Genomic DNA, 14,799 nt, shown 5'->3' with positions numbered 1-14,799 from the left:
AAAATTGGAAAAAGTAGACCAGCACTGTTTCTAGCATGATGGTTGTTCCACTGCAAAGTGAGCCTGTGCCACTTTTTGTGTTCCCATTAGTAGATGCTCCCTTTAAGATCATCCTGACCTATACAATTCTTTACTTCTTTACTTTATTTTTCCCATTTGTTACTTTTTTAGGTTCAGAATGTCTTTCTCAGCTCCCTTTATAAGCACAGTCCATGATGTACAAGTTCACTCTGTTCCTGGGATTTGCATTTATTAAGTCAAAGCGATAGTGAATACAAAGACCAGCTCAGTCCTTTGCCTGGGTTTGGCTGCTGCTACACTTCCTCCGTGCACTGCTTAGCCCATACTTGGGCTTGTTTCTTTTAGTCAGCTGCCAGCATTTCATGGATGTCCTAGTGGCATAACAAGTTAGGGTCAGCTGAGCTTACCTTGCAAAGAGCAACAGGCTATTATGGAGCTTGGTAAAGTGAAACTAATCATTAACATAGCATTTATTTGTATTTTGTTTGCTGTTGTGATGGCAGCTGTTGCAGGGAAACCAGAACTTGCTTCACACCAGTTGCTGAGGTGTAGCTTGTTTACTATGCTGCAAAGGCAACCCAAGGGGCTACATAAAGGGTCAGGTAGTGACTTGAATTTAGCACAGTGCTGCTATATTAACAGCAATACTCAGACTGATTTGTTTAAAGCTGTCCTGGATGTGTCTATCTGAGCAGTAGTGGAGTGAGTTAGGTTAGTCTCTCTTACCTGTATTAGTGTAAAAATTAGATGACATGACAAAGCTAGGTAGCTAGACTCACTTTATAGGGTGGAAAGGAAAAGATAACCTCTGGGGAGTAATTAAGACCATCTGATTTAGATTATTTATTTTAGATTATACAAATAAACCCCTGCAAGCATACTTCTCCTGTAAAAGGAGCTGAGATAGCTAGCTTAGATTTACTAGCTCAAGTTGTGTGAGATAAATCCTAAACACCCATTCAGTCATCTCTTTGCATTGGGTGTGACAGGAGAACAAGGACACGACATCCGTTATCAGGAGTACATCCACTCTGCAGTTCATACCGTGTCACTGGGCATCAGAAGGCCAGCTGGATTGTTTATTTCTGTTTTGAAGTTCAAGATAAAATTACAAACATGTTTGCTATAACACTTTCTCTGATAAACAGCTTTACATAAACTTGTCTGCCTGCTTCTTGCCTTTAAAAGGGAGACTGGAGGAACTGAAATAGGCCAGTCCTGTCTTGTGTGCCTTTAACTGCATGAATCTGACACTGAGCTATGCCCACTCTCCATATGCTTATTGCTAAAGAGAAGGGGGAAAAACTGGGAAGTGCTCCCCATCTGCTTGGGAAGGAAGGGTCTTTGCCTGTTTTTTTACATGTGGAAAAAGTCTTCATGGTTTATCATGAAGTCCGAGAGTAGCTAGAGTTTGAGGATTATCTGCTGCAGTTGTTACTGTGATTAATGTATTCCGAGTCTCTATCAATCACTCTGCTTGGTTCAGTGACATGCAAATTGCCACATATTGGCATATGAGCTAAGAAAACATTGCTTTCTCTAATTTTTTGTAATTATTCAATGATGTCATTGAAGCTTTTATGTAAGCTTTTTCCCCTGTATGATGTATATGACAAAAGAGAATAGGAGACAAACTGTTTAAACTGAAATAGGTTTGAACTCCAGCACTCTGAGTACAGTAGCATTAGCACTCCATCAGTGTTAAGCCTTTACACCACCTGCTTTACCTGTTTGTGTTACACTTCTTTTCCTGTGCTTGCTTCTATTGGCCTTTCACTCTGGCAGGCCCAGTGACTCACTCCTCCAGTGTACCAGCCTGCCTGGCTGACTCTCATTCTTTAAAACCTTAAGTAACTTGACTCTTAAACAAAAAAGAAGTACTGGGGCTCAAGAAGCAAGCCGTCCATTTGACTTTGCATTTATTCATGGTACAAAAGGCAGGGCCAGAATACCAGCGCTGGATGTTCTACATTTGTGCATATGAGAAGTTGCAGGGCAGTCTCCTGTTGCTGTGATTTATTTTGCCAGGTGTGCAACAACTCAGCTAAAGAAACCATATGTTTCTCTGGCTTTGTACCAAGAAAATGAACACACACACACACACAGAGGCACACACACACACCCCCCTTTTGGGGGGCTTTTTCTTTTGGTTAAAAGAGTCCCAAACAGCTAAAAATTAAAACTCTAAAACTAGATTCAAAATAATTATTCAACAAGCTGTGTAGGTTTGGCTTGGCATTTATTTTCTCTATGTCATATTTCTTTGATGTAAATTAAAAAGTACATGCTAAGGTTACACAGATTAATTTGCTTGGCATGGCAACATGCACTACAAACGCCAGAGTCCAGCTCAGCTGCATTAAATAGGTAATATGTTTTGTTTCAAGTTTCAATTAAAGCCTGGGGTCAAAAGATAAAATGGTCCCTGTGGGATCTTGAACACTTTAATGCCAATATTAGGATTGCTTAAGGATCAGACTCTGCTCTAGATGTCTTTTGTGTTTCTTGAAATCTGATATTGTACAGTTGATTGTATTACATTGCTTTTAAAACCACATTGGCCCACCTGCTACAGTAATTCATATTCCTGCCAGTTAAGTGGTGTGAGGTGGACCATGGAGGCTTTATTTTATTACTAAACAGTAACAAGAAAGATGTTATGGTTTAGATGGGCAAGATACTATCATAAGGATGAGTGTCTTGATGGGACTTCATCTGCCCTTTCCAGCTATCATTGGAGTGCAAAGTCTGACAGACATTTGTTAGTAAGAAATGCAAGTTACAGGAGAACCTAACATTGCAGGAGTGAATACAGTTTGTGATGCTCAAGTTAGAGTTTAGATTTCTCTTTGCTAATCTGCTACATGCACATGGACAGAAAACAAATCGTACACAAGTGGCAGACAGGTACAGAGCAGGAAAGGGGAGCCAGATTTTACATCTGGTGCAGAGGTTTGCATCTTAAGTACAAAGGCTTAGCATGCAGGGGGACTTTCTGTGTTGATGATTATAACATAACTATTGCTTTATTTGATTATGCTTTTGGGTGGATGTGGTTGTTTGTACAAACCTGTTAATATTGTTAAGGCTCCTATCCCATTTGCCCCTTGCTCCCATTAAATGCTTTTTTTATTGAATTACTTTTAAATATTGTTTAGAACTCCAAGAAACACTTTTGCTGGTATAGTTTTACAATTCATGCTGTGCAAGACTTACTTTTTAAGAGCCAAAGTTGATTAAGCTGTGGAATGCATATCCCACATCATAACTTATGCAGAGCATTGTACCTGCACTGGTCTGAGCTCCAGTTGTGCTTCCTATGCATCTCATGAAGCTTTACTGATAATTTATTACTAAATGCACATTACAAACTACTTTTTTTTTTCTTTTAAAACCATCTTGGTCAAAAAAAAAGTTTGTTTTTTCTCTTTTCTCTTTTATATGTATATTTTATTATGTGCTCTAGGGAAATAAGAATACACTTCAATGCTGAGGGGAGTAAAATTCTGTGCTTCCTTCTCTCCCCTTCCCTGTCCTCATCTTGCTACTTTAAGCCTTCCTCCTCTGAGACTTTGCAGACTATGGTAGTTTATATCTGCTGGCCAAAGCTGTGTATAAATTTCCAGGCTGATTGCAGTGTCTCCTGTTTTTTTCACTTTGTTTTGTTTGAGGGTTTCAAGCTGAGTATGAAGGTTTCATGAGTGGTTTGCTGAGGGGGTAATGGATGCGCTGTTTGAGAACAGGGTTGGTTGGTGAGGTTTTTTTCCTGATTCTCAGGTCTTCTCGGTTTTATCTCTTTGGACTGTTGATCTATAATTTCATGTGAATTGCATGAGTTTTCTTAAGCAATGTTCTGAAAAAGCTAAGGGTCTAAGCCTGAAATGCATTTGTATTATAAGCATACAGGGTTTATATGAAAATAAGTGTAATCATAACATTTGTAGACCAAAAATATGGTCTGATACTGAAATTGTACTACAGGGATCCCACTTAGATAAGATTCTAATGAAAAATGCTTCTATTAAGATGGTTTTAAAGAAACCTAGACTGGCATAATGTCTGTTTTACTGACAAAAAGAAATATTTTAAATGTGTGTAGATAAAGTAAAAGGCAAAAAAAGAGTACAATCACTTGTTCAGTTAGGAATTCTTAGTTTGTTCCCTTCTGATATGCTGCTACACATCTTTTGGAAAATGAAATTATCTCAGGTGAGCTCAATGCCTCTATTTGTGTCAGTATACTTCTTTCACTGAAGTCTTTGTACAACAGGAAACAGCTGTGCAAAGTCCACACTGCAAGTGATTTTATTTTGCCCTTCATTTGTATCTGTTTTCCACTTTAAGTATTTTCCTTCCAAAGTAGCTTAATGGTCTAATTAAATAAGATCAAAGGCTTTGCTTTGACTAATTGAAGCCTATAAAAAACTGCTCAACCATAGTAAATTTGGATTGACTCCCATCCATCAAAAGCTCTCTTAGAATACAATACATTCCTTGAAATCTTCAAGGAGATTGTTTTGTAAAAGGAAAAAAAAAAAAACAAACAGAATATTTTCAGTCTGTGCAGAACTTGGTGCGCATTAAACTTACATGCTTCAGCTGTTGCAGAGATATACATGCACTGCATATTTATCACCAAGACTGTTAATCTTCTGCAATATATCTTAAACATCAGTATAGTATTGTCTAATATAAAACTATGCTTCTAGATTTATTGTGTTATTGTTGTTATTGTATGTGCTGGTACCTAAGGGAAAAAAAGAAGGAAGTTATGTATCCAGACAGGTGCATTTATGGTAAGTGCATCTGCAGCCTTGATTTGAGCACGGAAGCTGCACAGTTGCATTATGAAAGATATAAACCCCTTGTGGAAGGGGTTTGTACACAGGGTTTCAGACCTCTCCATCATTTTCTAAGGCAACCTGTTTCTGTTCCAAATTCAAATAGATGATGGAAAAATAAAATTTAAATCCTGACTGAATGTATGTGTTAGAAATTTTTGTTTTCAAAGTGCATCTTCATGTTCCTCTCTGTCTTGACATCTGCTTTTGTCAGTGCCAAATTATGTATTTTCTATATTACATTTTTAACATCCAGAAATTTGAGTGGCAGATAATTAACAGATACAAGTATGATTCAGGACAGGTTTATCCTGTATTGCCTTCTTTACGGAGATGATTTTTCAGTTGTCTTTTCAGCAATATATTTTGGGGTCCTAAGAGGAAGATCATAAAGCAACATATGTTCTTAATCTGCAAGTATGGGTACATGACACTTAAAGAGGCATAGTGCTATTACAGCCAATGTTCTGTTATACTTGCTGATTGATAAGTCTAACATGATCCCTGCAAGGAAATGGCCTTTGCTTGGTATGACATCATGCATCTGAAACAGAACAAATATGAAAGCAGATGAGGGGTTGCTCTAGAACCATGTAACACACATCCATGTAAATGGTACCTAAACATGCTTTTTAACAACATGTGGTATGTATTAGAAAAATTTAACTTGTGTCTTCTTTTTTCTAGGATTTGTATTAAAATCACATTCCCCTTCATTATCAAGTAAGAAGTTGGTCTTCCAGGGGAAATAGCTGCTAGCAAACCGATCCTTTGTTAACATTATTGTTTGATATACATAATTAATTCTTAATATGATTGATATTGTTTTCTAATTAGGAATAATTTGTCCTGGGATTTTAGTGGGGATATTTTTAGTGTTGGTTTAATTTGTTGGATTTTTTTTTTGTTTGATTTGTTTATTTTGAAAGATTAATTTTTTAATTTCAAGGATTCTGGGAAAATATGGGAAAATATTGTTTGGAGAATGGTAGTCTTGCAGCTGATCTATTCCTATGGCAAGAAAAAAAATAAAAGTCCACCTGATCCTGAGTACCAGGATCTTAATTGTGCTGGTATAAGTCTAGTTAAAAGGTAGCTCTTTACTCACTTTGTCATAAGTATTAGCAGAGATGTAATGAACTATGTCCTTTTAGTAGTGTTTCAGTTGCATATTAATGTTTTTCTTACACTACATCTGTAAATGAGAGTTACAGTTTAATAATCTGTGTTCTTCCTTGTAGAATAAGCTAAGAAATGGGTGCATAAAGCCCAGAGAATATATAGCTGAACGAACCCCTGGAAAAATGGAAACAGTTTCGAATTACTGATTTGTCCCCTTTTACTCAAGTTGACTATTGGATTTCTTACCACCACTCATTGTGCAGGCAGTGCTGCAAACGGTTGCATGTTGATATGGATTAGGGAGCTGCAATAACTGTCAATTTATGTCCCAAGTTTTCCACTGAAATTAATTTCTTTCTCTGTTGTTCTTGCCTCTGCTGAACTTTATAGATCTGACTAGTTTGATTAAGAAATTGTGTGTGTGTGATCTTTCGGATTTTGAGCATGAATTTTGAAAGATTTTATAAATTAATTGTTAAAGTAAATATGGAAACTTGCTCACGTATATCATTGATTTGCATATTTTCTACCAACAGACACTATTATTTTCCTAATGATGAAATCATTCATGTTGCAAGTTTATAAAAATACATGACTGTAAATGTCAAATACTATTTTTCTTATTTTAATCTCAGACATACAGATGCATCCTGAATGACCCCTAAATGACAGCAGTCAATCTATACATGTTGTCTTCCATTTTGTTGGAAAACTGTCTTAAACTAGAATAGCGTTTATTAAAATTTCATCAGTCTAACATATAAAATCACTTGACTGAATTAACACTTCAGTTAACAGTTTCTTGATTTTATTCCAGTTTTTGAGTATGGCACTAGTAGAGCCTTTGTCATTTTTCAACTTGCTTTAATTTTTCTTAGATAAGAGTGTCATTGTAAATCAGTTTGAAGATGAAATTAGTAACAGACTCCCTAACCATACTTCCTTCTGTAGTAATGACATGTTCCAGTTGCTTATAATGTAGTGATTCTTGGTGGTATGGGGTTCAGTGGCAGAAAACAGACTCCAGAAAAAAAAATGTTTAGCTATAGAGAATTCCCTGTGAAGTCTTCAGGGGACTTGCCTTTCTCAAGAATTTGACATTTAGATTGATGTATCGTTGCTTCGTTTCTAGATGCACCACTCAGAAATGGCCTCAAAGTTTTAGGAGGTTAGCTTGCAAAGTAGTTGAGCTCTTAAAACCTATTAAAAATCGAATTTGCCAGTACTCCTAAGATGTTAATCTTTTCTTATATCAAAATCTATCATGGAAAATAGATGAGAACCTTGGATCTTTTTGAAATTTGGCAATGTTTTCAGCATACACTACCAGCAGATAATAACTTTGTCTCTTATGGCTGCTTGCATTACTTTTTAAAGGATCTTGTTTTTAATTGCTTGAAACTTTGCCAAGCTGTAACAGGTTGGGTTGGAATTTTCCGCTGAAAGAAAAGCACAACATGGATTCCTCGTTTCCTGTATGCTAAATGCAGCAGGGGCCTGTGGGAAAAGTATGCAATCAAATAATTAAACAATCTGCCACAAAGCATACACCTAGGGAGAGGATTTGAGGGCAGCATATAGCTTGACTTCTGGCTTCTTCCATCCTTTCAGCACTTGATTTTATGTCTTTGTTTTGTGCTTAAGAAAGTATCATGTCACTTATTTGTGAGTGCTGACATAGTGAAAAAAATGCATATGACATTGATATCCTGAATGTGATTGTGGTTTTTGGAGGGTGCTCATGTTCTTTTGGGATTTATTTCCTGTTTGGAATTTTTTTATTTTTATTTTTTTAATTTGGCCTCTCTTTTTGGAGGAATTGCTTTTTAATTTGGCCCTAACCAGCAGTAGAATGACTTGAGTACTTACTTACTCAAGTCATTACTTGGGTAAGTACTTACTTACTTACTTGAGTATGTAATCAGATATCCACGACCAGTGCAGGAGTACAGAGTGCTCTGTAAATCCTTGAATTAGAAGTCCTGGTCTGCTAGATTTACAGGCCTACACCCCTTTTTGGAAAAACTGTATTTGCTCATGTTGGCTTCCCTTAACCTTGACTCAGCGTGACTTCTGACTCTGTCACACTAATTTTGTCTTTAGGCTGTGGTTTCATCATTTTGCATGCACTGCACTCTACATCCTGAAACTCAGACTTACGAGCCACATTTTGCCTGGGATCCCTATTCTCTCATGAATTAGGAAAAAAAAAAAAGAATAACTCTAACTGGCCTTGTCCATTTTTCTTTCATCAAGAAAATCCTTCATAGCTCCTCCTGCTTTGATTTTTTGGGGGTGTGGTAGTTGGCTTCAAGCTTGAATAAAGAAGGCTCATCCTTCTATCTCTCCCTGATGCCCTCACAGCTATTAATTTCCAGGTAGTGCTCAAAGATAATGCAGAACTGTGGCCAGTGACTCACCTGGAGTCAGCTTAGCCAAGCTCTACTTGGGTAGGCCCTCCAGGGGTGGCACTGGGTAAACTGTGACTTCATGATTTTGGGAAGATACTTAACTATTTATTTGGAATTAATTGGCTGGTTAGATGATGAAATCCTGACTCTCTTGTAGGCATTTTCAGTCTGTCATTGGCTTGGGCAAGGGCACATTTCTATTTAGAGCCCTTTTGAAAGAGCTGTGTAAATGCAAGGTATGAATCTGAAAGTCACTGTTCTTCACCATTATATATTTGTCTGATGTTGCTTATTTTCAACCTTTGCATCTTGGAGAAAGAGCCTGTCTTTCTCTGTATACCAAATTCTTTCTCAGAAACTTTAAGTCTACAATTATCTGTACCACAGTATGTGGCTTTCTGACATCTCATTCATTTGTTGTTCTTCAGCATTGCCTGCCTCAGCCTCTCACACTAAAGGATTTCACTTTGAAAAATGTCCAGTTTCAGTCATTTCATATGTGACTTCTAAAGACTATCAATTTTAAAATTATGGATGGTATATTCTAATTTAAACGAATTGTGGCAGATGACCTAATTTGACTACATTCAGAGATTTTTAATCTTTTTTTAGTGTCTCTCCCTCCAATATAGCTTCAGGACTGTTTTCTTAACCTTTCCTAGTTTAAAAAAATCTAAGTTCTTAATGTATTATGATTAAATGCAACCATGTTCTGTACTCTCCCTGCCATTCCCTGCTGTGCAATGTAGACTGATGGAAAAGAAGTAACTTTTCTACAGTAGAGGTGATAAAACATGTGTTGCTTTGAAACTTTTGACTGAAACTTAGCAGCTGGAGATCTCTTTTGCAATTCTTTTCCAACAGGACTTTCATCTCAACTATGCTCTTTCAGCCCTAATAAGGCAATTACTCAATCTCCTCACTCAAGCCTCTGTGTCATTGTAGGTGTTCAAAGCCCTTTACTAATTTTTTTCAAATTAGAAATTATGGAAGCCTTGAGAAATTCTGGACTTTCTCACTAGGGTTCGGCATTTGTTTTACCCTCTAGGAGAAGCCTATATGAGAATGAACCGTCTGCCAGAAGCAGAGCACTGGTACATGGAGTCACTGCGATCCAAGAGCGACCACATCCCAGCCCATCTCACCTACGGAAAACTGCTGGCCCTGACAGTGAGTTTATCAGCAGCTCCTGGGAGCTGGTCCCAGGTGCTTTGAGTTGGTGAGGTAGAGGGATGGGAAGACTTCAGTCTGAGAATTGCTTATGGCCTATTTATCATGCCATTTCTGTTATTAGGGTTTTTGACAGCGTCATTTTTTTTGTGAAACATTGCATCCATTCCTGAAGTATCACACACCTCTGTGCTGTAAGAAAACACTTATAATAAAGTAGGAACTTTATAACAGATAGCAAAGAGTTCTTTGTTTGAAAAAGCCTTTATTGTAAGTAGTTTAGATCACAAGTTATGATATTAATACAAAAAGATACTTAGTGTTTTACCCAGGATTGTTGTAGCAGCCTATGGCAGAGCTAGAGGTGTCACCTATACTTTATGAATTACATGTCTCATGCTTTGAATTTACTTACTTCTTTAGGATTATCTCTTTGAGCATGTGAAAAGAACTACTCAACTACTAAGGACTGGTTCTAAAAAAATCAGAATTGGACTTTTTTGTTTCTTTAAAATTTACTTTGCCTTCTGAGTAACATAACAAGACAGCATCTTGATGACGAAGTAATTGGAGATGACAAAATTTTTCAGGTGGTTATTTCATTCATGAAGAAAAAAGTTCATTAGTCTTTGATCTGTTGAAATTTGGCATTTATTTCATTTAGGTCTTTCAGCTACAGAGTCTGAAAAAGCATTCAATGATAAAATGGATGATGAAGAGATTTGGCAGTAGCATATGGAGTTTTGTCTCCATGCTGGAGATAGATGGGATTTGAGCAGCCTGATCTAATGGAAGGTGTCCCTGCTCATGGCTGATGTGTTGGAACTACATGATCTTTAAGGTCCCTTCCAACCCAAACCATTCTGTGATTCTATGTTGGTCACTTATTAATCACTTCCGCAGCCTACTACCTGCTCAGTGTTTCAAATTGAATTAATTTTGTCTAGTTTGTAGTATACTGAACTGTATTAGTATTATTTCCCATTGCAAATATATGATTGCTGTAACTTAACATGCTTCCTGGAAGTTGACATAGGCTTCCTGGAAGTCTACATAGGCTTCCTGGAATTCTACATAGACTTCCTGGGGTACTGCAGCATTAGAGTTGCAGCCTTTGGCATAGTTGATTCATCCCATACCTAATTTGAGGTACTGCTGTGATTTATTCTTCTGTTAAACTTTGCTACCTAGGCTCATGATCATTTTCTCACAGCCTGCATATTTAGAAGAGAGAAAAGCCTCCTTCAGTTAGGTTTCAGCTGTTAGAGGAAGGATGTTGTAGAGGCTTCTTTCCCCCATCTGTTGAACCAAACTTTCATACTGTTTGTAGTCCTGTTCCTGAATGTAAGTGCTAAGACAAAACCACTGATAACACTTTTTTTTCCAGGAGAGATATGTGAGATGGATGATGAAGTGACAGGTGGAAGTGGGTGCTAATATAGATAGAAAAGTTTTCTCTGTCAGTGAAATTGTGGGGTGAGGGGGGAGAGGAAAAAGGTTTCAGACAAGTTCCTAAGTTCCAGCCAAAGGCAATTCTAGTATAAACCCCCTAGCAGTAAAGTCAAACCTGTAAAGTTCACAAATTCAGCTACATTTTACTTCCTGACTTAAATTCTAATGAAGTGGCTTAATCTTAACCCCAGCTTTTCTGCCTCCTCAAATCTCTTGCCAGTATTAATGCATACTGAAAGCAGCATGACACAGAATAATAGAATCATTGAGGTTGGAAAAGACATGTAAGATCATCAAGTCCAACCGTTAAGCTAACACTTCCAAGTCCTCCACTAAACCATGTCCCTAAGCACCATGTCTACACATCCTTTAAATACCTACAGGGATGATAACTCCACCGCTTCCTTGGGCAGCCTGCTGCAATGCTTGACAACTCTTCCAGTGAAGAAATTTTTCCTAATATCTAATCTAAACCTCCCCTTGCACAACTTGGAGCCATTCCCTCTGGTCCTAGCACTTGTTATTTGGGAAAAGAGAACAACACCTACCTCAATACAACACCCATCTTTCTACAACCTCCTTTCGGGTAGTTTTAGAAAGTGATAACGTATCCCATGAGCCTCTTTTTCTCCAGGCTGAACAACCCCAGTTCCCTCAGCCTTATAAGACTTGTTCTCTAGATACTTCACCAGCTACGTTGCCCTTCTTTGGACATGCTCCAGCACCCTCAATGTCTGTCTTGTAGACCTAAACACAGTGCCAAGTACAGGGGGACAATCACTGCCCCGGTCCTGTTGGTCTCACTAGTTCTGATACAAGCCAAAATGTTGTTGACTTTCTTGGCCAGCTGGGCACAAGCTGGCTTATGTTCAGCTGGCCGTCCATCAGCACCACCAGGTCCTTTTCCACAGAGCAGCTTTCCAGCCACTCTTCCCCAAGCCTGTAGCACTGCATGGGGTTGTTGTGACCCAAGTGCAGGACCTGGCACTTTGCCTTGTTGAACCTGATACCATTAGCCACAGCCCATTGATCCAGCCTGTCCAGATTCCTTTGTAGAGCCTTCCTACCCTCAAGAAGATCAACATTTCTGCCCAGCCTGATGTCATCTGCAAACTTACTGAAGGTGCACTCAATCCCCTCATTGAGATAATTGATAAAGATAGTACTGATAAAGATCGTACTGAGCCCTGGGGAACACCACTTGTGATTGGGTGCCAACTGGATTTAACTCCTTTCACCAAATTTAATCCCTTCATTCCAGCCTGGATACCTGGACCATCTTATATCCTTCATTTTCTTTGCTTTCTCATAAGGAAACGTGAGGGGAACCTATGTCCAGTGTGTAGATTAGAGATGTGCAAAATTGCTTGCTGGTTGCAGCAAGCTGTGCTTTCCAACTTTTCAGCAAAAGCTTTTCAGAGGGCCCAGAACTGCACAGAATAGTCAAGATAAGGCCGCACCAATGCTGAATAAAATACTCTCAATAAAAGTACATACTTTTCTAAGTTATTTCCTTCATAAACTTCCATATATTCCCAAGAAAGTCTTCAAAGAAAACAGTTTTGTTATGTCTGTGCAACATCCTCAGTAAAGTTTACTTCCTGAATAACTTTAAAGATCCATTCATAAAACTCAGAATATGATGTTCAGCTTGTAATAACATTAAAATTTACATTGACACAAAACAAACAAACAAAAACCAGACTAAAAATAGCTGCAAATTTGTCATTGGTTCTTAAAATACAAAAGTGATACAGTTCTAATTTGTGTGCAATAAAACCTTTGGATTAAAAAACTACTTATTAGTATTAAAACTATTATATTTTTATTATTATTTTAATTAAAATGTTTTCTCAAATGCTTATTAGCTCTTTTGGGACACAAGAAATGCCAGATGGGTTTGGACATTCTGCTGTATATGAATAAAGCAGACCAAATTAAGAGCTCTAAAGGAATACCTAATGAATTTACAGTCATCTTACCTAATATCATAAGTCACAAGTATTTCATAACCCCTATATTGGATAATGTTATATGTTCATATCTAAAAATTATAGCTCACTAAGCTACAATTTTCCTGAGAATGTATAAGAACAGCATAATTCAGTGGTTGAAAAGCATGATTAGTAGCTCAGCTAGTAAAATAATTAGAAAATAGTTTTCTGGGGCTTAAGTTTGTGCTTTCTATATTATTTATTTTTTAAAAAACAACATGTAGCTGTTTAGGGCTGCAGTGTTTAGCATTATGTATTTTTCATATCTTTAACTTGTTAAGCACCATAAATTACTCAAGAAATTTACTTGTTAATGTGACGTACTAGTTGACCTAGCCAATCTCCTGGCAGCACAGGGATTTGGTACCACAGCCTCATCCCTTACTTAGGTAATTTATTTCTATATCATGAAGAAAAGCATAATTTTTGGGAAAGACTTTAAAATTGCATGGCGCCAAGTTCTAGGATAAAAATGAGTCTGTCAAAAATGACAGTGCCAGCTGAGGCCTTGAGCATGTGCTGTAATTCATTTTCCATTTTATGGCAGACCTTCTAGAAGAAGAAAAGGTTGGCTTTCATGTCATGCTAAAAAGAATTAATTTCTAAGTAAGGCTCTTAGTTGTTTTTTTTTATTCTCCTCTCATTTTAGTCTTAAAGAGAAGACTAAGAAAACCTTCCTCTTAATGGCTGGCCTGTCTTCCATGAGGCAGTGGACAGTTGTTATAGTGGCACACTAGTCTGAGAAGCTTTTTTTCAATTACAAATAAGTCTGTTTTGAAGTTTTCTTTTATCTGTCTTGAGTGAACTTGAGACCACAAACCACCCCTCATAGCTTGCAGTAGTGGAAGCTATAATTACTTAAGTACTTGAGGATAGCTCCATATTGTAACATTTAGTGTGTTGCAAACTAGGAATTACAGGCTTTGCTATATTTTTTTGGAAAAAATTGTGCAGTATTTTCTTGCGTTTTACACAGCACCACACAGTGCTGTTAATCTCCTATTTTTTACTGGCTTGGAAAATCACCCAAAGTGCTGTAAGAAAAAATTACTTTGACTTGTAAAAATTTTGTGTTACAGTTCCAAACCATATTAAATTCAGTAATAATCACCCTAGAAGATTCCTTAAAATGTAAAATGTTGCTGTTTGTTTTTTTTTGGGGGGGGGGGTTCTCCAAAGTGGGCTGGGGAGAAAGCAGACATAGACATGATAGGGACTTGTAGTGTTTTGGATTAAAATAAAAGAAACAGGATTGGGACATTCAAGTATCAACACTGAAGTTAAATACTTTTTTTAAGTTTTGAAATACTCCCTCCTCAGTGGGTGGCCATATTTTTTGCCTGCAGTTGTTTGTTGCTTATGCTCCCAACAAACAGAAGACCAGAGTGGTATCCTGCCATTTTTGGAGAGCTGCAAAATTACTCAGAGTGCCACTATCAAATACCCTTCTGTATTCAGTAATTGGTGTAGTCCTTGAAAATCATCTCAAAATAAATGTAAATAAATGACAACATAGAAATAAATGGAAGGTAGGAAAAAGAGAAAGAAATGGGACAGCAGGGGAAAAGGAGGACATAGTGCAATAATTAATGGACTTAATTCAACATTTACTATTTCTCTAATTACTTGCCGCTGATGTTCCAGCACAGAAATGAAATTTGCATTTCTGTTGAACAATCCTGTCATATTGCCATTTTTTACGTCACTGGCTGATTGCTACCTTTCTGTCTCTCTAGATTAACATAATTTAGAAGAAAGCAGGGATGAGGTAGAACAGTCATGATGTCA

General features: G+C 37.4%; 1 protein-coding gene across 5 annotated transcripts in view; it reads left to right on the top strand.

Moving 5' to 3' along the window:
• The window catches only part of TMTC2 (transmembrane O-mannosyltransferase targeting cadherins 2), a 261,093-nt gene that overhangs the window by 189,262 nt on the left and 57,032 nt on the right, over positions 1-14,799 (top strand). For all 5 annotated transcript variants that reach the window (XR_009743616.1, XR_009743617.1, XM_061454672.1 and 2 more), the window contains exon 8: positions 9,444-9,565. Coding sequence is in view for 3 of the 5 variants with exons in the window: in XM_061454672.1 (XP_061310656.1) it covers positions 9,444-9,565 (122 nt within the window). In the remaining 2 variants the exon portion in view is untranslated. The remainder of the gene's footprint in view (positions 1-9,443; positions 9,566-14,799) is intronic.

The sequence above is a fragment of the Pezoporus flaviventris genome, unplaced genomic scaffold (assembly GCF_033815535.1).
Source record: "Pezoporus flaviventris isolate CSIRO_AGI_PZ_B2104156 unplaced genomic scaffold, CSIRO_AGI_Pfla_v1 ptg000016l, whole genome shotgun sequence".
NCBI classification, from domain to species: domain Eukaryota; kingdom Metazoa; phylum Chordata; class Aves; order Psittaciformes; family Psittacidae; genus Pezoporus; species Pezoporus flaviventris.
This window is presented reverse-complemented; position numbering and strand designations above follow the sequence as displayed.